The sequence below is a fragment of the Brachionichthys hirsutus genome, chromosome 13, assembly GCF_040956055.1.
Source record: "Brachionichthys hirsutus isolate HB-005 chromosome 13, CSIRO-AGI_Bhir_v1, whole genome shotgun sequence".
Taxonomy (NCBI): Eukaryota; Metazoa; Chordata; class Actinopteri; order Lophiiformes; family Brachionichthyidae; genus Brachionichthys; species Brachionichthys hirsutus.
This window is the reverse complement of record NC_090909.1, coordinates 11486233-11512009: the sequence shown is the minus strand read 5'-3', so window position 1 is coordinate 11512009 and position 25777 is coordinate 11486233. Positions and strand designations below refer to the sequence as shown.

The following is a 25777-nucleotide window of genomic DNA, read 5'->3' as shown; positions in this document are numbered from 1 at the left end:
TTTATTTTTTTACAATTATTATACATGAACATAAATGTTTTAAGGCTGTAAAACCCCTCACCACACACTTTATACACGTTTAACAGTCAGGAATTAATCTAAATAGATTGTTTTCATTCTATAATACTGAAACAAAGATCAAAACCTTGTCAGAACAAAACATTTGTTTGAGAAATAAAAATATATAGTACGTACAGTAAACGTTTTCCTGTTAATAATGTTAAGGCGTGCAGGTCGAGGAAAGAGCCGCTTGGAGTGCAGAAGAACAAATATTCTACTCGTGCTGTCTTTAGCCTCTCATGCTGCTTTATTGGATAGCTTAGCACAGCGGAACGGCAGCGGCTACATATATCAATAGGAAGAAACAAAACCCAAAAGGGATGTGACGTTTATGCTCCTACAAAATAAAAGCCTCTTTTTACACAGAGAATAAGAGCGCTATAAAACAAACGCTCAACAAATAAACGCGATAGCTTTTAGAAATAACGAATTTAATTTTAATGATCAACCTACGAGGTTGAACACATAAGAAGTTATTAACAGCAACTCGCGCGTATTTCACAGTTCCTCCGACCATGCCCCTTCGTCCTTATGCCGTTTCAAGGCGCGTTCAAGTGCAAAAAAAAATCTAAAATTGCACTAAAAAACTCAGCGAAGCAGCGAAGTCGCGGAAAATGAACCGCATTATATCGATGGACTACTGTAAATAGGTCTAACGTAACTTTGTCCTGTGTTCGATGAAATCCACCTGTGGTAGGGATCCTGAGTATTTTATGTTTGGATGAAATTGGTCTTAGTGCACGATTACTCATGAAAGAATCAGCCAAGCAGAAATGTTTCATTGTTTACTTTCAACTTTTTCATTTCATTTCATTTTCATAAAGTCACATCATATTTTAACAATTAAAATGGGCTAAATAGCATTCTAAACGTCTAAAAGTTGCTTTGGACAAATACAGAACATCTGAATGAGCATTTTAAAAAAAAAGAAAAAAACCTGTGTGTAATAAAAGTTGTAAAACACTGATACATTAAAATTCAGACATCACCAGTCATGAAAAGAAAAGAAAAACAGGAAATGTACAAGTCTGTGGGAACACAGGACGAGGAAGGACCTTCCATACAAGAAGAGTTAAAAAAGAAACATGTCATCGTCGTCATCTTCATTGTCCGACTCCACAAAGTACTTCACCTCCTTCTTGGCCCGGCCGGGTCGGTCACGGCTCAGAGCTTTAGTGCTCAGGTTGTTGCTACCATCTTCCTCATCATCAGAAGGAGGTTTCTGCACAAGAAAGTCAAAAACTCAGTTAAGTAAACTGTTTCAAAGGTCGCTGTCTGCACTATCATCAAGAAGTACAAAAAGCAACCTATGGTTGACCATAAGCAGAGTGATCGTGAATACTGAAGCTTTTCAAGGCTAGGGAAACTAATACTCACTCTGGCAACAGGTTTGGGCACTTTCTTCATTGGGCTGTAATCCTCTTCAGAGCCTGACCCCTTTCTTTTCCTCCCGCCGCATTTACCTATACATCAAGAGAAAGTGATGAAAATATTTTCACTCAGCCTTGGGAAGTACATATGGACTTTTTTTTAAACATCAGAATCTGTGCTGGACCTTTGAGAACTGCCGCTGGCTTCTTGGACTCGGTGTCAGAGTCGGAATCCCAGATGGATTTATCTGGTTTCTTTGCCCTCGGTGTGGCTTGCTTTTTGGGTTTGGGGGCTTCATTGGAGGGCTTCTTAGCTGCTACACATCACACAGAAAGACTTAACCAAGAAGTACTGCTTATGCCATAAGACTATCACGGATAAGTTACACAGCATCTTTATAATATGCACATGAGACTGTGAGTTGTGTGTCGCTGAATTCATGAACATTTCTTAGTCATCTCCCCCCCCCCCCCCTGTTTTCAAATTGCTGCATTAGAGCTCCCTCTAGTGATGAAAAGCAAAGCTGAAAACACCCAGTCCCAGCAATGTCTCCAAACAATTCCACCTTCTAAAAATAAAGATGTCTTAAGGACAAAGAAATGCATTACTTTCTTTAAAACCCGGATTTACAATTTACAACACATTTATTTAACTGAATTTGGCACGGACTGAGGAATTTGTTAGCGGTCCGCACAGAAAGAATAACTAATTTATACAATTTCCGTTGTATCGATTATTAGCATCTAAAGGCTGTTTTATTTTGAAAAACGACCATTTTCTCCAATGTTACATTCGCCTGTGAATTTTCTTGGACACGTGATACGTTACTAAAAAACAGCCGTAAACTATTTTAACAGACAAACAAGGAGTCAGACTTAAAACTCGGGTTTATCTCCAGCTGCCTTGTTAACGAGGTAACGAAGGGGTCAAAGTTGCTTCAGCACATAGAGACCAAGAACCCTGAAGTAAAAGACAAGAATGTGGAATTTATGAAAGAAAAAAAAGTGAACATGAAGGACAGAAGCAATTATTGAGACCACAACTAATGGTGAGCATTCACTCCGGTACGGAGGGCTGCATTCACTCCGGTACGGAGGGCTGCATTCACTCCGGTACGGAGGGCTGCATTCACTCTGGTACGGAGGGCTGCATTCACTGGTACGGAGGGCTGCATTCACTCTGGTACGGAGGGCTGCATTCACTGGTACGGAGGGCTGCATTCACTCCGGTACGGAGGGCTGCATTCACTCCGGTACAGAGGGCTGCATTCACTCCGGTACAGAGGGCTGCATTCACTCCGGTACGGAGGGCTGCATTCACTCCGGTACGGAGGGCTGCATTCACACCGGTACGGAGGGCTGCATTCACTCCGGTACGGAGGGCTGCATTCACTCCGGTACGGAGGGCTGCATTCACTCCGGTAGGGAGGGCTGCATTCACTCCGGTAGGGAGGGCTGCATTCACTCCGGTACGGAGGGCTGCATTCACTCCGGTACGGAGGGCTGCATTCACTCTGGTACGGAGGGCTGCATTCACTCCGGTACGGAGGGCTGCATTCACTGGTACGGAGGGCTGCATTCACTCCGGTACGGAGGGCTGCATTCACTCCGGTACGGAGGGCTGCATTCACTCTGGTACGGAGGGCTGCCTACCTTTCTTTGCCTGCGATAGCTTGTCGAACACAGAGCTGCTGGAGTAGGTAGAGAACACCGGGCCGTTGTCATCATCACTGCAGGACTTGGATACGTCTGCAGGGCAAACAGACCAACAGCTTGTTCTCTGCACATAAACCATCGAGACTGGCGCCACCATTTTGAAAATATATCCTTCATATTTTCACAAATAATCCTGCTCCACGCTGCTCCGCAAATTTAATAAAAGTAAGATATTAATTTTATTCGTCCCACACTGGGACATTTTGAAACCAAGTGAAATGCCTCTTTGATACCGTGTAAGAAGAGTCTCGTGTTCTGAGTTTACTGTTCAGTGCTTTCCTTGAGAAGAGACCAAATGATTGTCTCTGTGAGGTCAGCGTCTCCGTCCTAAACTGACGTTCACCGCCGGTCCAGCATACGTCTACCTGTTTGTCAGCGAATTAGTGATCAGATCATGTTCACCACTGCTTTCACTGACATTTGGAGGAGAGTCGTTCCTTGAACGGGGAGGAGCTGATGTGATTCAAATCTGGATTTACATCAAGCATGGACTAATAGCAAGCCTAATGTCAACGTGTCGACCGTTTTAGAATTAGGATTTCATTGACACTCACCCTGACTACGGCATAAACAGTTTTAAAAGACAGTACTCAGCTGCTAAGTACTACTTCATCTGAACCGGAGTAATACAGGACAAGGAATATGTACTTTTGGGAGTGCGCTTGTACTCACTGCTGTCATTGCTCTTGTCAGAGAACGTCGACTGAGATGAGAAGATGCTGGGAGTCTCTTTCTTTTTAACTACGGGTACGGACCTGCAAAAGGGCAGAGCCAAACAGGATGCTAGGTGGGAGCATCTAGTACCAAAACCACATAAAGATATCCAAATGTTTGAGTGCAATCTAATCTCCGCCACTGTCCCGCTCAACACAACATCCCTCCCTACAGATATTCTTATCCAATCTTACATGGGCACTTTGGGGGGGGGAGAGTAAGGAACTTCATTTTCCTCATCGTCTTCATCATCGTTATGGCTTTCTTTGATCTCAGAGGAAGGAAAGTCATCTTTGAAAGGTCGCATAGGAGAAGAGGCCATGTCCTCCTCATCACCATTCTCCTCTTCGGCCTCCTCTTCCTCTGAGAAGTCAAACGTGTATTTTGGCTTCGAAGCTGAAAGACAAGAACAGAGTCTGTGTCAAGCCACGCGTCTGTTACTCTGATTACTGCTGTCTTTTGCAATAATTACTGGTGTTGCCGGTAGATTGCGTCAGACTGCACCGTCAAAAGGAGGAAATGTAGACACTGTTGACGAGTTAGTTTTGCCCAAGGCTGCTTGAAGCAGATTGAGGTGATGTGCTGCATCCTATAGCATCCTGTAACAACTAAAGGTGCTGCCGACAATGCTACGTGTTAGCATCAAATGACTGGGAAATGAATGTTTTTCTCGTTTGTTCAAATAGTTCCGTCCTTGTGGACACAGTCAAAGACAAACCACAACAAAAGTTATCTTGCTGTACTTTCAAAAAGAAAAGCACGCCCTTCATTCTGCAGAGACTTTGTGATGATCATCCAACCAGACTGCTCAAAGAAGAAAAGGACAGAAAATGAGACACGCCTGCACAGGTCGGACCCGAGGCTGCTCCCGTCCAAGGGCGAGCAAGGTAAAATAACGCTGCCCTGCCCCGCCCTCTACAGAGGCCCGTCTCGACCACAGCACGCTGGATTATGCTGCTGCTCTGAACAGAAGTAGAGGATGCAGGAATCCAGCAGGACGACTGTGTTCCCGACATGCAAACATCCCGACCATGTTGTTGCTGCTGCCGGTGATTACATTCATCCGTTTCTATCAAGATTCTAGGGAAAACAGAAATCTCTGGAGGCACAGCCATCATGGGTAATTTATGCCGTTTTGTGATATAAATGATGAAAACATTTTAACGGTCCTTTTTATTGAGACGAGATGGTGTTTGTAACGGTATAGGTTGCATTCGTTTGTTTTTATCCTGATTTATTCTAAAGTTTATATCATACGCACATGGCATGAAACTGGAATAGTGCTGCAAAGGACAAATAAATGACCTTCAAAGATACTTTAGTTGCCGTTAATACACAGACAGAATTGTTTAATGGACACACTGGCTGGGTTGGGTTTTAATTAGGTCTGGTCGCAACACAAAAAATCATTCCTACACTCATGCTTTACTTTACTGTTTCGCGCTGACGTGGCTCGACTCTAACCTCCATCACAGGTGAATGTGACCAAACTCAAATAAAAACAGAATAGCACATGCAACTTATGAGATGCATTTTGTTACACCCCCCCGACAAAGCATGTGGGAAATGTGATTGAATCGGGGGCAAAAACAAAGTGCCAAGTTTACTTGATGCTCTCTGAGACTTGTTCTCTCTGGGGATGACAGACTCGCTGTTTTCCACATCGCTGTCCGACTTGGACTCGTCATCAGACCAGGGGTTTCTCTTCTTGATCTTCTTGGCAGGGGTCCCTCTGGGTCCTGGAGGCTTTCTCACTCTGGGAGCACCTGCAACACGGCACACAGAATCACTGTCTGCGGAGGAGCTCCTGCTTGTTGCATCAGAGAGGCATGGACTAACAGCAAGTCCAGTTCTGTTGGTTCTCATCGCCTTCCACACTCAGAGAGCTACAAAGCACCTCTTTCACTTCAGCCCTTTTGTTTTGGACAGAAAGAAACTAACCCGGCTCTTTCTTCTCCTTCTTGACACGTGGAGTCTTTGGTTTCGCTGCAGCGTTCTCTCCCGTCACTCCCTCGCCAACAAGACCATCCTCGTCAAACTCCATCTTCGAGACTGGATCTGCGTCACTCTGGTAGAGAAACGCATCCTGTAGCAATCGGCATCCTGACACATCCCATTTGAATCTGTTACCTTCTTCTTCTTGGTCAGTTTCTTGGCAGCGTCAGATTTGATTGGCTGCGTTGGAGGATCCACTCTGCGACCAAATGGAGAGGGCATGGTCTCCTCCAGGTTGATCTTCTTGCTTTTAGGTTTGCCCACTTTCCCCTTCACCAGTTTGATGACCTTGCCAGAATTCAGTTCCTCACGCTCCTGGGCTTCCAATTTCTGACAGACAAAATATGCCAATAATCACTTTACCTAAATTAAAGAATGTAAAAATATTCAAAAGAATAATAATTAAATAAAACAGAAATTCCATATTAGACCAAAATCAGATATGAACTTAATTAGTAACACAAATTGACCCTTGAACACCTCCACATTTGTGCTGAGAACAATCAATGGCCAAAACTCAAAACTTACATCCAGCTCCTCAATGAATACTGCCAGGTTCTCCTTCCACAGGTCCTCTGGCTGCTTCATCTGGATATTACTGAGTTCTCCTTTCTGTAGAGCAGCATACACATTTGTGATTTCACACTAATTCGGATCTGTTGGTTCTGCTGTGTTAACCTCCGAACCCTGATACACCACTATATGAAGCACAGAGGTCTGATGAGTGTCTGCTGGAAACAACGGGATTCAAACACACTAATATTTAATGGCAGAACCTTTTGGTCCCTCTGTTTCAGCAGCTCTTCGACCTTCTCTTTCGTTAGGCACCACAGAGGCATGTTGAGGATGTAGTTGAAGTTTGGCCCCGACAAATGGCTCGAGTCTACCGAGCCGTCGCTCTCGTTTCCTTCTCTGTCGTCTTCATCCTGAGACTACGAAAAGAAATCATGCCTTAAAAAAAAGAAGACACCTGCTGCTTTCTCCGTATTTTGCTATTGAAAACATGCGTCTCCTGAACCACGCTAAAGTACATTCAAAAAGCAGCTCCAGAGCAGCGCTACCTACTGGGATTACTGGAAAACTCAAAAGTGAAGCCATTTCTTTGGTCAGATAATTATCAGCACTTGTTATCGGGCTCATGAGCCGATAAATTGGGCATGTTAGAGCCACGTTAATGTCTCTGCATATTCAGCCATTTGTTAAGTACCTTTTCCTGAGCCTTGACCCAGGCAACCACCGGATCCGACTCAAAGCCTTTCTGGACCAGCATTCGGATCAATTCACGCTTGGATTTGTTTTCTGGAAGAAAAAAAAAAAAGTATCGCTTCATGAAGTAAACATTCAACCACTCGGTTGAGAATCTGACCTTTTGGCATTATTATTATTACCGATTGAAATCTTTCCATCAATCTTCTCCAGTACAAAGCGAGCCTGGTTGGACAATTTGGCGGCCTCAGCGCCCAGGCTGCCCATCAACCAATCCTTCCTCAATTTGTAGTAGTGCAGCCGGAGCTCAAAGAACTCCCGAAGGATGTCTTGGACTGAATCGTACCTCTTCAGACAACCCATATGGTCGAACAACACCTGACGAGCAGAAGTCAGTTACGACAACTTGACAAAGATTTCATTCCTTCACTTCAGGTTGAACTGCAGGCCGGTTACCATGGAGTTGCAGGTTAGACTGGACTGCAGCTTGAAGACTTTGTGAAGCCCAGCTGCTTCGGCCTGCGCCAGTTTCTCCTCAGACATGCGTACCACGAACTTGACGGTGGTGTCGGTGTGGTACTCCTTATAGTCACTGATGAGGGCGGGGGTTTTGTCAGTGCCCTGCAGCATGGGCTCCAGCACAGACTCCTTGTAGGCCTGCATGCCAGAGGGGAAGAAAACGCCGCAATGCAAAGTGTCCCACGTAAAAAGATGAGTTCAGTCATTTTCATCACAGGAACACGTCAACTGTGACAGACAGAATGTGTGTGTGTGGGGGGGGGGGGGGTCATCCAGATGGTCACTGGCAAACTTCAGACGGGCCCGGACACGTGCAGGCGCAAGCAGGGGGGTCTCTCGGTACCATTAATATGAATACAGGTAACGAGTGGAGGATAGAAGAGTTTCTTAAGGAGGTCTGAAGACCAGAATTCTTGCTGGTGCCAAATACTTTACGCAAGAATTTACAAATAAATTGTTACAAAATTACACGACGTGGATTCCTGGATTCTCTCCACCACATTCCGTCTCTCACAGTTTGAAGTGTACCGACGACGAGAGTTACAGACCTCTCTCATCTTTTTACGATGACATCACTTGCACACATATTTTCTCGCCCCATTATGTCTGATATGCGAATAAATAGTTGTACCTGTGTCCATGTCCGAACTGGAAGCTCCGTGATCTCAATGGTGTTTCTGTCTATGACAGAGACCTCTCCACTGACCAGGAACTGGTTCTGACCCAGTTCATGAATTACGCCTTTGAAGTTTTTGTAACTGGGAAGCTGTTTGGGGACAATTGGTGGGACAAAAGGGGAGAATAGTCTCATTTAATAAAAGAACATAAAAACATCACATTTTGATATAAAGACCGTCCCGCTGACGATAAAGACCGTCCCGCTGTCGATAAAGACCGTCCCGCTGTCGATAAAGACCGTCCCGCTGTCGATAAAGACCGTCCCGCTGACGATAAAGACCGTCCCGCTGTCGATAAAGACCGTCCCGCTGACGATAAAGACCGTCCCGCTGTCGATAAAGACCGTCCCGCTGACGATAAGGACCGTCCCGCTGTCGATAAAGACCGTCCCGCTGTCGATAAAGACCGTCCCGCTGTCGATAAAGACCGTCCCGCTGACGATAAAGACCGTCCCGCTGACGATAAAGACCGTCCCGCTGACGATAAAGACCGTCCCGCTGTCGATAAAGACCGTCCCGCTGTCGATAAAGACCGTCCCGCTGTCGAAAAAGACCGTCCCGCTGTCGATAAAGACCGTCCCGCTGTCGATAAAGACCGTCCCGCTGTCGAAAAAGACCGTCCCGCTGACGATAAAGACCGTCCCGCTGACAATAAAGACCGTCCCGCTGTCGATAAAGACCGTCCCGCTGTCGAAAAAGACCGTCCCGCTGACGATAAAGACCGTCCCGCTGACAATAAAGACCGTCCCGCTGTCGATAAAGACCGAGACGATAAAGATCAGTACCGTCAAATGTTTTTCTTTGCTCTGCTTCCACAACAGTGTGATTAAATTAGCTTGCGAGATGCTGCAGGACAGCGTCCCTCATTTCTGTCTCAAGCAGATGCTGCAGGACAGCGTCCCTCATTTCTGTCTCAAACAGATGCTGCAGGACAGCGTCCCTCATTTCTGTCTCCAACAGCTCCATCAGAAAAGCTCTAAACCCGGAAGCCAAAGTACGTTCATAGCGAGCACGCTACCATGGTAACCGTTAGGGACGTTCTTTGGGTCACTCCCCAAAGCTCGTGACCACAGGCGAGGGTAGGAACGGAGATCGACCGGTAAATGGAGAGCTTCGCCTTTCGGGTGGCGGATCGGCAGTATAATAGTCACCATAATAGTGTAGAATCAGGGGGAAAGCTCAGCGGCTACGCTGCAGAGTTCAGCTTGAGACAGGGCGTCGATAAACTTCTGCCCTTGTGAAATATTTTGAGCTCTTTTTGAGGCTTGATCACATCTTATGAGCTCTTTTGTTTATCTGATTTTTCACATTTTATACAGGATATTTTGACATTTACATCTTTACAGACTAAACTATTCCACCCAACCAGGGTGAGTGCCAATGACAAAACGATTTGACTTATGGTCCAGCGAGACCGAGTTACGAGTCAAGGGGAGCCCAACAACAAAGCCGCTTCATGTGTGAACAATGGAAGTGAAACTGGTGAAGGTTTGAGTCCTGAGGCGGTTTACCAGCTGCATGGGGTCCTGGTGGTTGAGCATACGGTTGATATTGTTGACAATCTCTCGCAGGTCATAGTTGGGAATCTTACATGCCCAGCCTGTCCCGATGCCCTCTGCACCGTTCACCAGCACCAATGGAATGATGGGAATGTACCACTCTGGTTCCACCTTCTGGTTGTCATCGTTCAGGAACTTGAGCAGATTCGAATCCACAGCTGGGAACAATAGCTTGGCAAGCGGACTGCGGTCAAACAGCCCACCAGGATCAAATGAGTTCACTCGAACTGCGACCGGCATCAACAGCATAACGAAGCCTCGCTGATATTTTACCTGAGCATGGTGAAGATGTAACGAGGGCTGGCAGCGTCTTTGCCTCCATTGATCCGGGTGCCGAACTGGCCCAGGGGCTGCAGGATGTTCAAGTTGTTGCTGCCAACGAAGTTCTGAGCCAAGTTCACGATGGTCATCATGAGAGCTTGCTGCAGTGAGAAATGGAAAAATCCCAACACAATAGAGCTCGAAGCCGTGGATTCAGTCATTTCTTACCCGACTAAAAGACACACCCACTCCTATTTGTTTTAATAAGTCTCCTTCTTAAGCTGCCAACAGGGTGTAAATAACGTTTCGTTGTGGGCCGTGTGCTTGCAGTGTAACAATGACATAAATAAAGCTTTCTTTCTTACTATCAGTGTAAATTAAATACACTAAAGCACACATTACGAGTACCGGTACATTATTGGGACTTGTACCTCTCCATGATGGTAGGCAGACATCTCTGCTACTGAACCAGCCAGCTGTGCTACCTTCACTTCCCTCTTGTCATTCCTTTTTAGGCAAGTGAACATCACCTTCCTCTGACCCGGCTTTAAACCTGAAAAAACATTCACAAGCCATCATCAACTTGACATCTTTTAAAAGGTCCCATATTATGAAACACTCACTTTTCCCATGTTTCTACACTATTCTGGTGATTTTGGGTCCTTATCAATCTTATCACAAGATGTGCACGCACATGCGTGTGTCTGCGTTCTGCCCGTCCACGCTCTGCGGCAGCGGTGTCAAAGTCAAATGGACGGAGGGCCAAATAAAAAATATAGCTCCAAGCCGAGGGCCGGACTGATCGATTGCTCATTGATAAATGTTAAAATGGCCGCATATAATCAAGCTGCTCTTTTAGATTGATGGACAGCTGGTCTATTCGCTCTGAACGGTGTTTCTGCTCACATTTAAAGAGTTGCTTTTTTTCAGGGTAAACTTCGTCACAAACTTTAAGCATTCAGTCTTTGATGAAATCCCCATCTGTAAATGGCCGGGCTGATTTAGAGATCTAAAACTGCCCTTGACAACAGCCTGGCTTTGTGATTTGGCTTTTTTTGAACAGAGCCTGTTGAGATTTGAGGCCTCGTTTTAATTCCTCAACCTTCTGTAGCCTTTGTTCCGTGTCCATATTCTTGTTTTTGTCCGCGTGTTTCGTTTCATAAGGTCTCAGATTACACTCTTTCAGTCCCGCCACACAGAAGACACACCGGTTCTCCAGCTACCTCCATGAACATGGACTCCGACTCCCATCTTGTTTGAAACCCCCGGTTCTCAGTGTCCACCTTCCGTTCTGCCATTTTTGATGGGTATCTGAAAGCTAACTTTACTGTTATGCTAACGACTGCTGCGCTAACAAATATTGAAATGAATGAATGAGAGCAGCCTGATGAGGAGGCTCGGGCATCTCCCGGGCACCTCCCTGGTGCGGTGCTCAGGGCACGTCCCACCGGGAGGAGAACACGGGGAAGCCCAGGATACGCTGAGAGACGATGTCTCTCGGCTGCCCTGGGAACGCGGAAGAGCTGGAAGAAGCGGGAAGAGGGAAGTCTGGGCTTCCCTGCTTAGGCTGCTGCCCCCGCGACCCGACCCCGGATCAGGGGTTGAAGATGGATGGATGGATGATACAAATCATTTTTATTCCATCCTGAGATTAATTAATATTCCAGAAAAAAATAGGAAGAAAATTTTTATTGTGTGCTTAAAATGCTACCATAGTAAAGTGCATGGTAGCGTGCTCGCTATGAACGTACTTTGGCTTCCGGGTTTAGAGCGTTTCTGGCAGAGCTGTTTGAGACAGAAATGAGGGACGCTGTCCTGCAGCATCTGTTTGAGACAGAAATGAGGGACGCTGTCCCGCAGCATCTGTTTGAGACAGAAATGAGGGACGCTGTCCTGCAGCATCTGTTTGAGACAGAAATGAGGGACACTGTCCTGCAGCATCTGTTTGAGACAGAAATGAGGGACGCTGTCCTGCAGCATCTGTTTGAGACAGAAATGAGGGACGCTGTCCTGCAGCATCTGTTTGAGACAGAAATGAGGGACGCTGTCCTGCAGCATCTGTTTGAGACAGAAATGAGGGACGCTGTCCTGCAGCATCTGTTTGAGACAGAAATGAGGGACGCTGTCCTGCAACATCTGTTTGAGACAGAAAAGAGGGACGCTGTCCTGCAGCATCTGTTTGAGACAGAAATGAGGGACGCTGTCCTGCAGCATCTGTTTGAGACAGAAAAGAGGGACGCTGTCCTGCAGCATCTGTTTGAGACAGAAATGAGGGACGCTGTCCTGCAGCATCTGTTTGAGACAGAAATGAGGGACGCTGTCCTGCAGCATCTGTTTGAGACAGGAATGAGGGACGCTGTCCTGCAGCATCTGTTTGAGACAGAAATTAGGGACGCTGTCCTGCAGCATCTGTTTGAGACAGAAATGAGGGACGCTGTCCTGCAGCATCTGTTTGAGACAGGAATGAGGGACGCTGTCCTGCAGCATCTGTTTGAGACAGAAATGAGGGACGCTGTCCTGCAGCATCTGTTTGAGACAGAAATGAGGGACGCTGTCCTGCAGCATCTGTTTGAGACAAATGAGGGACGCTGTCCTGCAGCATCTGTTTGAGACAGAAATGAGGGACGCTGTCCTGCAGCATCTGTTTGAGACAGAAATGAGGGACGCTGTCCTGCAGCATCTGTTTGAGACAGAAATGAGGGACGCTGTCCTGCAGCATCTGTTTGAGACAGGAATGAGGGACGCTGTCCTGCAGCATCTGTTTGAGACAGAAATGAGGGACGCTGTCCTGCAGCATCTGTTTGAGACAGAAATGAGGGACGCTGTCCTGCAGCATCTGTTTGAGACAGAAATGAGGGACGCTGTCCTGCAGCATCTGTTTGAGACAGAAATGAGGGACGCTGTCCTGCAGCATCTGTTTGAGACAGAAATGAAGGACGCTGTCCTGCAGCATCTGTTTGAGACAGAAATGAGGGACGCTGTCCTGCAGCATCTGTTTGAGGCAGAAATGAGGGACGCTGTCCTGCAGCATCTGTTTGAGACAGAAATGAGGGACGCTGTCCTGCAGCATCTGTTTGAGACAGAAATGAGGGACGCTGTCCTGCAGCACCCATTTGCTATTTTGACCAAAGACTGGATCAGATATTTCATATAAGTGTTTTGGAACTGCGCTAACTTGTGGAAAAAGGGCATAACATGGGACCGTTAACATTGTTTTCTTCATGTTATGTAATCACATGAGACAGGGTGGTTATAAACATATCAGGGCTACAAAGTTATTACATTTTCGTTTGATGAGCTTTTCAAAATGGGATAAACCCTCAAGAAGTGGAATGACAGACATCACAAAGTTGAAATGCGAGTACAAACCATCAACTGAAGAGGGAATGGACCGCTCATTGTCAGAGTTGGAGAACAAAATCAGCTCTTTGTTGATGAAGTCGTTGTAAGAGAGGTGCCTGGCCTGATTCCCATACAGGTATTGCTGAAAAGAAATACACAGACATTTAAAATGAAAAATAATATACATGCTCCAATCAGCATTCAGTGGAGGCTCGTTTTCAAACAGTGATTGAAAATGTGCTTTCAATTACTAGAACAGGAAACTTGTACAAAATAACTAACAAAGTCTTGAGCAAATCCGAATACCTTCCTCAAAGTAATGAAAAAAAATTAAAAATGTAAGAAACTTGTATGATAAAAACTTCAATATATTTAGATGGGAAGTTTATTTTTGACTGCTCAATATTTTCAAAGAAGTATTGATCAGTTTTTCAAAAGTTTTTAGTAATGTTATTTAGTCATTACATGGAAACGGTTTCTCAACCTGTGTTTTGAACTATTTTGAACAAAATTATAATAATGCATTGGTTTTATATGGCGCTTTTCAAGGCACCCAAAGACGCTTTACATTGTTAGTCAGGCAATGTGGGTTAAGTGTCTTGCCCAAGGATACAACAGCAGCAAACACACACATGTGCCGGAGCCGGGAATCGAACCACCAACCTCTCAATCATAGAGGTTAAAGTAAGTGTCTCATCACAATGAATATCGTTTCCTTCATAATGACAGAACTGGCCTTCCTGAGCAGTCTAATGCTCCTAGAGCACAAGAATAAGCCAATCAGAGCCTGTCCAGATGTACTTAAGCACACACAAATATTCCATTCCCGTTACTGCCTCTCACAAACCTCTGGCAGACCATGCATCCTCCTCTGGCGTCTGTCCTCCATGAAGTTGGTTAGCCACTCCTTCCTGTCATCGGTCTTCTTCTTGCTAAAGGCCTGGAGGAAACAACCGTACAGCAGATCAGCCTCCATTTGATGCTTCATGCTGCAGATATCATTATATACTCAAAGTAGGGCTGCACGATATGGCCTAAAACCAATATCACGATATTTCCAGGCTTTATCGCAATACACGATATATATATCTCGATATCACTGTATAAATGTTAAGTTCAACAATTTGATCAATCATTGATGCGAGTGTAATGATTGAAGCAGACGCTTCAGCTGGATTGGAGATTTGCTTGCAAAAAAAAAGGTGAAGTTTCAGCGAAGCTTTAATTTCAGACCGGGCAGCTGAATGCAGAGTGTTGCGGCAGGAATGGCATCCGGTTTAAAACTTTGCCGGAATGAAGCAGATGCAATCGACTAGAAGGTTGATTTGTGGTGACGTGACGGGAGGAGACGAAGGAGGTAGACGACTGCTGCACTCCCCAGCTTTAAAGAATAAAAAGAAATAATGGCAGGGTAGCAATTTGCGTCTGCGTATTTCCTGGTTTATTTGACGTTTTACGTGGTGTAGGAGGAAACGTGGACAAGCGTAGTTTGAGACATTCTTTGTCTTGAAGTGGACACTTCAGGTGGTGAAACACTTTTTTTGGTACTGCTACGGTTTTGTAGCATATTTTGCAGATATCGGCGGGACGTCCCACCGGGAGGAGACCACGGGAAAGACCGAGGACACGCTGGAGAGACGATGTCTCTCAGCTGGCCTGAGAACGCCTCGGGATCCCCCCGGAAGAGCTGGAAGAGGTAGCCGGGGAGAGGGAAGTCTGGGCTTCCCTGCTTAGGCTGCCGCTCCCCGCGACCCGGCCCCGGATAAGCGGAAGAAGATGGATGGATTTTGCAGATAACTATACTTTGTTCCACGTCTTCCTCGTGAAACCCGAACCACTGCCAGATGATGGAGCCTGTCCCGTGTTTGATCCCATCTCCATCTTCTATGAACGCCTTAGTAAATCGTAAACTCGCCTGGGGGTCATAACCTTTTTCTCGCTAACATGTGTCTCAAAAACACGCATGCGCGCAGGCAATATTTCCAGATGGAGTGTGCCGGTTGTCCTGAGAAGTGCGCCAGGACAAAGTGAGGGAGTGACACTCCAACAAGAATGACGTACCAATGCGTTAAAACATTTACGTTAACAATTTATACTCGATACTCGCGATACGATCATTTCATATATCGCACGCGGAACAACCCGCGATATATCGCCCAGCTCTGGTTCAAAGCACATCAAACGTAAACTGTCTGCCATCAGCAGTTTAGCTACAATTATTCCTTTAATTATAATTCTTTATCATAGAATCCCCGTTTACACTGTGAAGGGCTAAAGGGGGCTCGGGCCAAATCCAAGCGTCACAGCATTGCTCAGCTTAATTCATTACGGAGCGCAGTTACATGTGAGAAAGCCCTTTTCATTCCCCAAACGTCTGCTGAGAAGGTATGGTATTAAAAAAAAAGGTGTTTTTCACAATCTCCTGTGAGCTCACCAAAGTGATGGCGGCATCATCTTCTGCACCGCTGTATCTGAATGTGATGCGATGCTTCTCCATATCAGAAAAGTATTCCTTTGCCTCTTTGCCTGTACTTGTACCCAAACCTATTTGAATTTAAATATCACAAGAGAGGATGGTCAGACTTTACACAAACAATAATAGACAGAGGTTCCATTGATATATTAAATACTGGAGGAGCAAACCTTTGTAGTACTTTATATGCCAGGTTTTACAATTCTCTGTCCGTCTCTTCCACTCATCGAACTCCGGAATGCTGTAGAAGGCCAGTTCCTGCTTGGCTTTGGTCACCTGAAAACAAGAAATTAAAAATAGCTGGGCTAAATCTGTGTTGGATGCTCCGGCAGGATCTGAGCGATACAGTTGGAGACGAGATCCTGCCTTGCTTGTCACAAATCTACAAATCTGCAGAAACAATTTATGTTATAATCTGTCAGTGGGATTTGTGCTCTGAAATGATGAAATGAGTAAAAACTGCAATGACAGAAAGAAAGAACAAAGTTGGCTTATCCACTTGCTTTTCACTGTTCTGAGGAGGACGTTCCCCCACGGATCACGCCGCCTCACTCGACACACAGCAGAATATAACAGATGATACCAGATATTTGTGAACGTTAAACTGGCTTAGATAGCAACGTGTGATATTTGTATTAGTACTGCTGGTCATCAGGCGCAGCAACAAAGTCCAAATGTGCGTCTGATTCTCTTACTTTGACAATGGGTGTGATAAACTCCTCAAGGAATGTGTGTTTGAGCAGTGACGGCCAGTTGTGGTGGAAGAAGTTGATAAGAAGGCCTTTGATATGGGAGCCATCTTGATCCTAAGAGAAGATGTGAAACGTCAGGAGCGCTGCTTTAATGCTATTAAACTAACAGGCGACTACTACCCATGATGCCCGTCACCTGATCGGTCATGATCATGATCTTTCCATAGCGAAGGCTCCTCAGTGACTCGGGGTCATCGTAGCTCTTTTTGTATTGGAGGCCAACAATCTTAATGATGTTGTTAATCTCAGCATTTTCCATGATCTGTGGACAAAAAAACAAGATGAAAAACAGAATAGAACTCGATGAAGCAATGATTCCATTCGCCGATTTGAATCATTTAATTACATGGAAAATACTGGCTCATATCAAGTGTGAGAAGATGGAGGAGAAAAGCCAACAGAGTACAACAGCTCCTCAGGAGGAAGGCAGAGTAACGGTGTCGACGGTTAGAGGAGCACAACATTGAACAGTCAATTCTGAAGGGGAAGATCAGCCATCCGAATTAAAACTCATTCTATAATGAATAACCTGAGCAGCAGTAGAGAAAACATTTCTCCACACGGTGTTTCTCTCATTTCGTCCACAGTCTGCAGGTGATCTACTCATTACTACGTCCACAGACCCACTTTAGCCCCAGTTATCCGGTCTCATACCTGCTTGTGCGTGGCCTCTCGCACATTTAGAATCTTTCCTCTCAATGGGAACACTCCATATCGATCGCGCCCAATGACTCCGAGTCCAGAGACAGCCAGAGACTTGGCTGAGTCTCCCTCGGTGAGGATCAGTGTGCAGTCGGAGGAGTGTTTACCACCTAGGTCATGGAAATGGGGAAAAAATGGTTTCTGGGTGGCAGTGGTCCAAATTTATAGTCAAGTCTCAGATGAGAAAAAGCAATTTGTAATGACAGCTAAATCCAGAATCTCTTTTGGATCATCACCAAATTTTAAACGACTGTTCCAGGTAAGATTCCCAACGTTACCTGAAACTTTCAGCAAGATCCATCCATAACATGTCGAGTCATCTTGCTAACAGACCGAGAACACAGCCTCCTCGGCGGAGGTAGAATCACACGGTTAACATACCAGCGTCGTTGGCATCATCTAGCTTGGGGATGCCCTTGATCTTGCTGTACTTCACAGAGGAGCACTTCTTATTCAGCTGTGTCTGAGCTTTGAACTTCACCCAGTTGAGTATGCTTTCAATGATGCCGCAGTTGGTTGCCTGCAGGCCACAAAACAAACTCATTTCATGAGTGATGCCTAAAAATAAGAGTAAGAAGTTAGAGTAAATGAAAGGAGTCCTTACCGCCCGAATGAATTTGTCGGACAAAGGGCACTTGGACCCAAAGCTCTTTGTCTGGAGCGTCATATTCTCCTTGGTCTGAGAGTCGAAGGAGGGGTTCTCGATCAGTGCGTTCACAAACACCCAGATGTGGTTTTTCACCTGGAACACAAATGTGGCAAAGGTCAATTCATTTCCAATGTGTGACTACAATAGAACAAACAGCCAATGGTAGAGCAGGGGTCTGAAAACAGAGGCCCCCAGGACGATACGAAAGCTTAATGCCCGTCAGTTTAATATTAGTTAATTGTTTTTATTTAAAAAGGTCCCATATTCTACCCTTTGTTCACAAGTTAATGCACTTTTATGAAATATCTGATCCAGTCTTTGGTCCAAATAGCAAACAGATGCTATTTGGATGCTAGAAACGTCCCTCATTTCTGTCTCAAACAGATGCTGCAGGACAGCGTCCCTCATTTCTGTCTCAAACAGATGCTGCAGGACAGCGTCCCTCATTTCTGTCTCAAACAGATGCTGCAGGACAGCGTCCCTCATTTCTGTCTCAAACAGATGCTGCAGGACAGCGTCCCTCATTTCTGTCTCAAACAGATGCTGCAGGACAGCGTCCCTCATTTCTGTCTCAAACAGATGCTGCAGGACAGCGTCCCTCATTTCTGTCTCAAACAGATGCTGCAGGACAGCGTCCCTCATTTCTGTCTCAAACAGATGCTGCAGGACAGCGTCCCTCATTTCTGTCTCAAACAGATGCTGCAGGACAGCGTCCCTCATTTCTGTCTCAAACAGAGACTGGCCAGGAGACAGAGGGAGAGCTGGACAGCGCCGTCCACGCAGAGATCGACGGGAAAAAATAGCTAAAAAGAATATATTCATTCCTTTCCCTCCGCTTTCCCGGAGGCTATGGGACAGCGGCGGGGTACACACCGAATCGCCAGTGCGTCGCGGGGCCACACAGAGACAGACAACCACTCACGCACACACTACGAACAATTTATGTATATTATATGTAATATACATTAGTATTGCAATACCACTTCATCAGTCGGGTAAAACTAACTAAAGAACTGTTAGAAATGACGCTTCAGAAGATTAGGTTTTTTTTGTGGCCCAATCTCACCCAGACTCTGCCTCCTGCGGCCCCCAGCTACTCTGACTTTGAGACGCTGCACCGGTAAACCCACCTGGAAGGGCTTGACTGACACGCCTGCCTTGTTCTTCTTCTTCACCACCTCAATCAGTTTGGCCACAATCTGGTCGACCACATAATCGACATGCCTCCCACCCTGAAACGTACGAAGCAGCCATTGCTGAAAGCGGCCGAGCTAACCACCAACGCAAACACAAGCGCGGTTTCCGGCACGCCGTTCCTGCTGGGATCGGATACCTTGGTGGTGGCGATGCTGTTGACAAAGCCGATTTGCTGGAATCCTTTCTCGCTCATGGTGAGGCAAACTTCCCAGCGATCATTCACGGTCTCGTTCACCACCTTCAGTGCCACACCCGTCTCATCCAGTTTGTCCTTCACGTACAGGTCTACATAGCTGCGGAATCCATTTATCTGACGAGATGGACAGACCAACGTTGGGTTCAACAACTTATATTCAATATGAAAAAATAGAGAGAAATCGGAAATCAAAGCCGGTGAAAATATATTGGTATCCACATGATTATATTTCTGAACAAAAAAAATCTAACAATTCCGTTACTGCCATCTTTGTCATATGTGGCGGTAAAACGGTCAGAAGACCCAAACTAAATTCTCACTGTTAAAGAGGAAAGTAAACTGTTAAAATGTATTTTTCTAACCTGCTTCTGTGTCGAGTTGATTTGTTTTGTATGTGAAACACTCGACAGTAAAAAGGAGTTATTCAGCATGAAATGCAGTAAGTTCATCTTAACCGATTAATAAAAACTCTAAAAATCTCAAAGGGCACATCCCCATTACACAAGAAATTTAATTTAATGAAAATCAAATCGCTTTGGGGTTTCTCATTTGAGTCTGGAACACAACGTAGCAGACAGTACCACAGCTTACACATGAAAAACACACCAAACCCATAAAGTTATTTAAATCTTCAGGATGACTGAAGTGTAAAGCTAGTAAAACACAAGCGTGACTAAAAACACGAGACTTACAGGTAATTTTTTCCCGTTCAGCGTGACCTTAACCCCCTTGCAGGAGCCAGCTACATCATAAGCTCTGCGCGTCAGCAGCGCGACAATGTCCTTGTCCAAACTGTCCATCTTGAACTTGGCCAGGTCAGGTTGGAACGTCACACAGGTGAAATCGTCACCATCAAAGAACTTGACCTTGGGCTCTGAAGTCTTGCCCATGTTATTCTGCCACGTCTGAGGATGAAGAAGCACGTGTTAACACGCACACTCCTGCTGCTAGCATGATTTTCCCTTGGTTTAACACATGTATCATCATTCCTCTTATAGCAAACACCTTGTGACTTTAATGTTTGTGCCCTGACAACCATGGAAGGTGATAATATGATAATAAACACAACCTTACCTCTGATGCGACCACAAAACAAAACCTACGAAAAGGAGCAATTACTTCATTGTGACACTGGTGAGTGTTTTGTATTAAATTTACCATCAGGTTGAATCAGTTATGAATGTTTGATCTCTGTTGAGCCCATCGATACACTGGGACTGTAGTCCGTAAACACTATGGACCCAAAAAGCACACTGGAAGCGTCACAGCGAGACTCCGTGCAGGAAGGCTGCCCTTTTCTTATCTATCCTCCACACTGGAGCCCATCTGGGCACCAATGACTCGCCATCTCAAGGCAGCAGAACAAGCACGTGGCACTGCCCAACGTAAACCTGGTCCTAAGGCACCGGTGCAGTCTGAAGACAAACATAAAATGTGATTTGGGCAGACCGACCGGACGCCTAAGCAGGGGCCCTGACCATCAAAGCCCTTTAGACGGGCGCCACGCCTTCACCTGTCTGAAACTGCGTCTGTATTCCTTGCAGGCCGTCTCCACGGTGAACTTAGTGCTGAAGATGTTGCACAGCTTGGCACCGTACCCATTCCTCCCACCTGACGCCAAACAGAAGCGGCATTAAAGACAGCAATGCCACAACAGCCACTTCCCAGCGTCAGCAGCCACCGAGGCCGGCGGCAAGGAGGCGCGTCTCACCTGTGACCTTCTTCTCATCGTCATCGTAGTTGCTTGAGGTGAGCAGGTGGCCAAAAATGAGCGCAGGAACGTACATCTTTTCATCTTTGTGCTCAACCACGGGGATTCCTTTACCGTTGTTCCAGATAGAAATGGTGTTGGACTCTCTGAGGAAGCCGGAATAAAATAACATTTAAAAAACCTCGCCCCAGCTCCCGCGTCAAATATGCTATGATGCTGCTAAGATAATGACGCAAGTGCTTAATAAGCTCATCCATAAACTTGCTGTGGGAGCAGCAAGAGGAGCAGGAACATGCCGAAACCACATGAGCAGCAGGGCTAATGGCACCATTTATCCAGCAGCAGCTCTGCTGTTTATGCATTCAGCTGCGGTCGCAGCTACATATGAAATGAGAGCTCAGTGAACTCCAGGACTAGCTGTAGGTTTGACTGAAAACGTGTCTCCACCACTTCACCAAATCCTGGCTGCATTCATCAACAAGCAGAGCTCCGCACACGGAGAAACGATCAACATCGCTGCTAACTAAAGAAGACAAGGCTGGCAGAAGAAAACGCGTTTCCTCAAAGACAAAAATAATCTGAATACATTCACATCGGTTCATCCGGGGGGGGGGTCAATGTTCAATCAGAATGCAACATGTGAAAAGCAATATAGTTACGGATCAATGGTGATCTTGATGGCAGTCATGTTCTTGTCTCTTTGTTTGTTGTCAGCTGCATTTACTGTGGACAAATGAAAATAAACTGATTTTTGAATCCATATATGAGGTTTTCAATCTTAAAATATGATATAGTTTCCTAAAGTCTTTCTGGATCCGATCCAGATGAAAGTCGGTGGTGAGATAGAGACCCTACACGACTGTGTCAAATTCCAGAAAACATCGATCAATAATCAACCGAGACATTGAGGAACACATTTTGAAGCTCTATTGACTGGAATGTGACTGAAAATGTCAAACTGATTCAGAATCCAGGATCTCTTCTGGATCACGACCAACATCATCTGTTCCTGGTAGCATTCCCAACATTTCATCGAGATCCATCTAGAACGTTTTGAGTCATCAGGCAGACGGACGGACGGACGGACAAACGGCAGTGATCACACCAACAGCTTCGACACACACATTCAGAAAGTGCACGCCATTATCAGAAGGACCCCGGGCAAAGCGCACAGTAAGGCGACGCCACCGTCACCCCCAGCGTTTGGAATCATCTGCTTAACCTCGGTAGATTATGAGTTAACAATAAATATCATTTCCTATGATGCAGAATCCATTTTTTAATCGATCTAATTACTAATTACTAATCTTTATAATATTAGGAAACCGTTACGAAACAGGCCCTACATAAATGTAAAAATAAAATCCAGAATCCCCATCCATACCTGGATCTGAAATTAAGGAATTTCTAAGGAATGCAACGCCAGTAGCTGCTAACAGCGATTAACTTCCCACAATCAACTTCCAACTGGAAATTACTGACATGAGGGAAAATAAAACTTTAAAATGTCACAATCATACAGATTTCTACCTGTTAGGCTAATCCAGGGGTGGGCAAACCTTTTGACTCGCGGGCCACAATCGGTTCTAAAATTTGACAGGAAGGCCGGACCAAGAACAGATGGATGGAGTATTTGTGTGAGCTAATATAAATGACACATGAAAGCTATTGCATTAAAGGATTTGGCCTTTTACAGGTAGCATTACAGAGAAAAGGTCAAATTAATGAGGTTTAATTATATAACAATTTTATTTAATGATATAATTTGTACAAGTTCGGCGGGCCGGATTAAAAAGACCAACGGGCCGCATATGGCCCCCGGGCCTGGGCTAATCAGTGGGGTAGGGCTACGGCGTTTTAGTTTCTGCTGCAGGGGTTAATCATCCATCAGCCACACACACAGAAACACTCGCACCAGTGCCAGTCCACTAACCGAGAATTTCATCAAAGATCTTATAAAGTCCCGGAACATATGTGATTTCCCTCTGGTTCATTCCCAGGTCTTCATCAAACACCCACATTTGCTGAAAAAAAAGGGAAAACAATGATATTAATGGTCAAAATGCACAAAACCTGAGAAGCAGCGTGATAAAGAATGATTCCCCTGCGGATCGAGCAAAGCGTAAAGTCATGTCCGTCTCATTAGTGCAGATTTGAATAGAACAAGTTCAAAGTAAATAAATATGAGCAATCCAAATATTATCACGTTACGTCAAGAGTTGTTGAAAAAACCGCAGGAAGGAATTCATTTCAGAAGAACTGATGATTTAAGGCGATCCAGATCAGCACAGCAACAAGGTGACTCGTTCAGACCTGAATCTCATTATGAAACCTCCTCCTGATTCCTGCCCTCACCTTCATGGAACAGATATTTGGAAATGCTTTCAGCCAGAAAGCTTTGGTAGCACGCTAGTTGCTAGCATCGGCCCTATAATGCTAGCCAGGTTTGTGTTGCGTCAACGGGCTGCAGCTCCCAAACGTATTCAACTCCATGTAGAAATGCGTGTCTCTGCGAGACACGATGGTGGCGCCGTGTTCCATGTTTCTAGTCAATCATTTCATTACCAAAGTTTTCCCCTGAGAGTTTCAGTCATATTCTAGGAAGGTTCTGGTCCTGTATTCTGCCCAGCGGACCTTCACATGATTCAATATGTAATTTATCACAGAAATGTCTTCTTTTTTTCCCCACTTATAGTATTTAAAAATCCACAATCATCATCAAGGTACAATCTGAGAAAAACGTTTCCCCCCCCCCCCCCCCATTCTGAAACTGGTCACAGCTGGTCCAACGCAGATGGGACGGAGTCGCTGCGTCCTGAAGGTGCTTCTAGAGGACAGGGCTGGGCCCCCACCCAAGCCCCCACTAATCTCTCACTGGTTGGTGAGAGACTGTGGCAGCAATTACAAAATCCAAAATGGGTCACCTCAGAAAATGATAGTGCTCATTGCTTTTGGTGAATTCTGCCTCTTTATGAAGATAAAGAACAACATACAGGACACAACGCATCATTGAGTGTTGCTTTGGCATTTATTGGGTTAAACCATACATTAACTACACCAACATCCGTCTCTGTGCAGTAATAATATTTGCAATAAATAAGGCGAGTACGAAGTCCTGAGCAGAAGGCCTGCCAGTCTCTATCTCACAGAGAAACTAACGTTCGTCTGAACGGGACCGTCGCCTGACCCTGAAGGCATGCCCCCCCCCCCCCCCCCACTCACCTGAGTGATGGGCTCCACGGAGCCGATGTACGTGTCGGGACGCAGGAGGATGTGCTCCAGCTGGGTTTTCTTCTGGTACACTCTCTCCACAGACAGCTTGGAGCTGGCTTTGTCCTTCTTGGCCGCTTCCACCTTGCCAGCGTCACCCCGGCAGTTTGCAGCCTCCTGTTTCGAGACAATTGCTTTTGTTTCTAAAAAAAAAACACACACCTCACTCAAATAAACCCACAGAAGCCGAGTGAGGCCAGCTTCCTGCTCGCCGTCATCGGGTCCGGTGACGGTCAATCAGCGACGATTAGCTAGAGGAGAATTTAATGTTCATTTTCCTTATGGAATGCGAATGAAAATGCGTCAGAAGTAAAATAAGAGTTCAGCTGAACCCGCAACACGTAGTTTTAGAATGAAAGCAAACCATTTGTAATCAGGAAATGTATCCAGTGACAGAAATGAAAGGAGAAACAGAATTTCCACAAATAAAGGAATGTCTTATCGTAGTTTATATGGCATTTGTGGAAAGAAACCTTCATCATATCTGCATGTAAGAAAATTACTGTCAAATGTAACAGCAAGCAAACTGCAGAAATCAATTGGAGATCCACAATTTAAGCGACACTGTTTCCTCCAACAAGCTGCTGGAACCGGCTCAGATCTGTGACTGGAGTTAATCTCCTCAGGCAGTCGCATTCCTGCAACTTCAGGATTCTAAATCCGGAACAGATCATTCATAAGTGTGCCGGAACGGTTTCGCCTGTCCTCCACCTAATTTTGGGAAAAGGCCCAAATGTCTTCTGATGAGCAGCATCCATGGCCTGAGAGCCAGAGGGATTCGGGATCCATTGACTTGTGTCCATCTGTTTACTGTTTACTTCAGTATTGATCTCTGCTCCCTGCCAATGTCTGTTACGCCCACAGAGTCCCATCCCGAGACGGGATTTAACTTTAATTAAAGGCTATTTCTGGCAGATCAGGTGCTATCTTAGTCAAATAAAAAAATAATATAAAATAAAAACTCTGCAACAAAGCCTGACCCCCCCCCCCCCCCCCCCCTTTAACTCGCCTTCACACATCCTTGTTTGCGTCGCCGGTCAGAATTTAAACGGGGAGAAACAGACCGAGCCTGAACGCGGCTGTTTCTCTGTGCGGGATGTAAACATCGAACCTTTTAGGAAGCAGAGCTACAAGTTACCGAGCTGTGTGTTAAACCAACTCACCATCCAAGCCAGCACTCCGCTGCCCGCTGCGCCGTTGGACATCTTCCTTTGAGATCCTAAAATCTAGTTTCAAAATGTCGCAAATTGTGCCGAGATCAAAAGGCCGCCTGCATAACGAACGTCTCAGTGACTAGAAGGCGCCCACACCTGCCTACCGCCCATGTTTTCCGCTTTAGTAGTCCTCAAACGTCGCAAACCAGCCTGAGAAGGGGGGTGTATCGCGGCTTTTGTTAAAATCGACAGGC

General features: G+C 45.6%; 1 protein-coding gene across 1 annotated transcript; it reads right to left on the bottom strand.

Annotated features, from left to right (window-relative positions):
- Window positions 1-854: 854 nt before the first annotated feature.
- On the bottom strand, window positions 855-25709 carry top2b (DNA topoisomerase II beta). Its single transcript, XM_068747053.1, has 37 exons — window positions 25680-25709; window positions 25533-25595; window positions 24322-24486; window positions 23033-23123; window positions 21759-21822; window positions 21100-21245; window positions 20902-20999; window positions 20081-20293; window positions 19329-19502; window positions 19126-19227; window positions 17951-18088; window positions 17728-17866; window positions 17299-17456; window positions 16781-16906; window positions 16588-16698; window positions 16063-16168; window positions 15854-15963; window positions 14267-14359; window positions 13447-13561; window positions 10509-10630; window positions 10090-10238; window positions 9769-10000; window positions 8212-8346; window positions 7518-7718; window positions 7244-7439; window positions 7063-7154; window positions 6632-6787; window positions 6384-6467; window positions 5991-6185; window positions 5802-5928; window positions 5468-5626; window positions 4055-4256; window positions 3819-3901; window positions 3084-3179; window positions 1616-1747; window positions 1438-1523; window positions 855-1282 (listed from the first exon to the last, which is right to left on the bottom strand). Exons 1-37 carry the CDS (start codon window positions 25692-25694, stop codon window positions 1133-1135), a joined length of 4824 nt encoding a protein of 1607 aa, XP_068603154.1. The 5' UTR covers window positions 25695-25709; the 3' UTR covers window positions 855-1132.
- Window positions 25710-25777: the final 68 nt, after the last annotated feature.

Bases quoted from the DNA above. Each gene is read 5' to 3' on its own strand.
- top2b (XM_068747053.1), bottom strand. The intron at 16,699-16,780 runs GTGACGGGCATC...ATCTTCTCTTAG, and splicing joins TCATGATCATGACCGATCAG to GATCAAGATGGCTCCCATAT. The intron at 3,180-3,818 runs GTGAGTACAAGC...TTTGCCCTGCAG, and splicing joins TGACAAGAGCAATGACAGCA to ACGTATCCAAGTCCTGCAGT.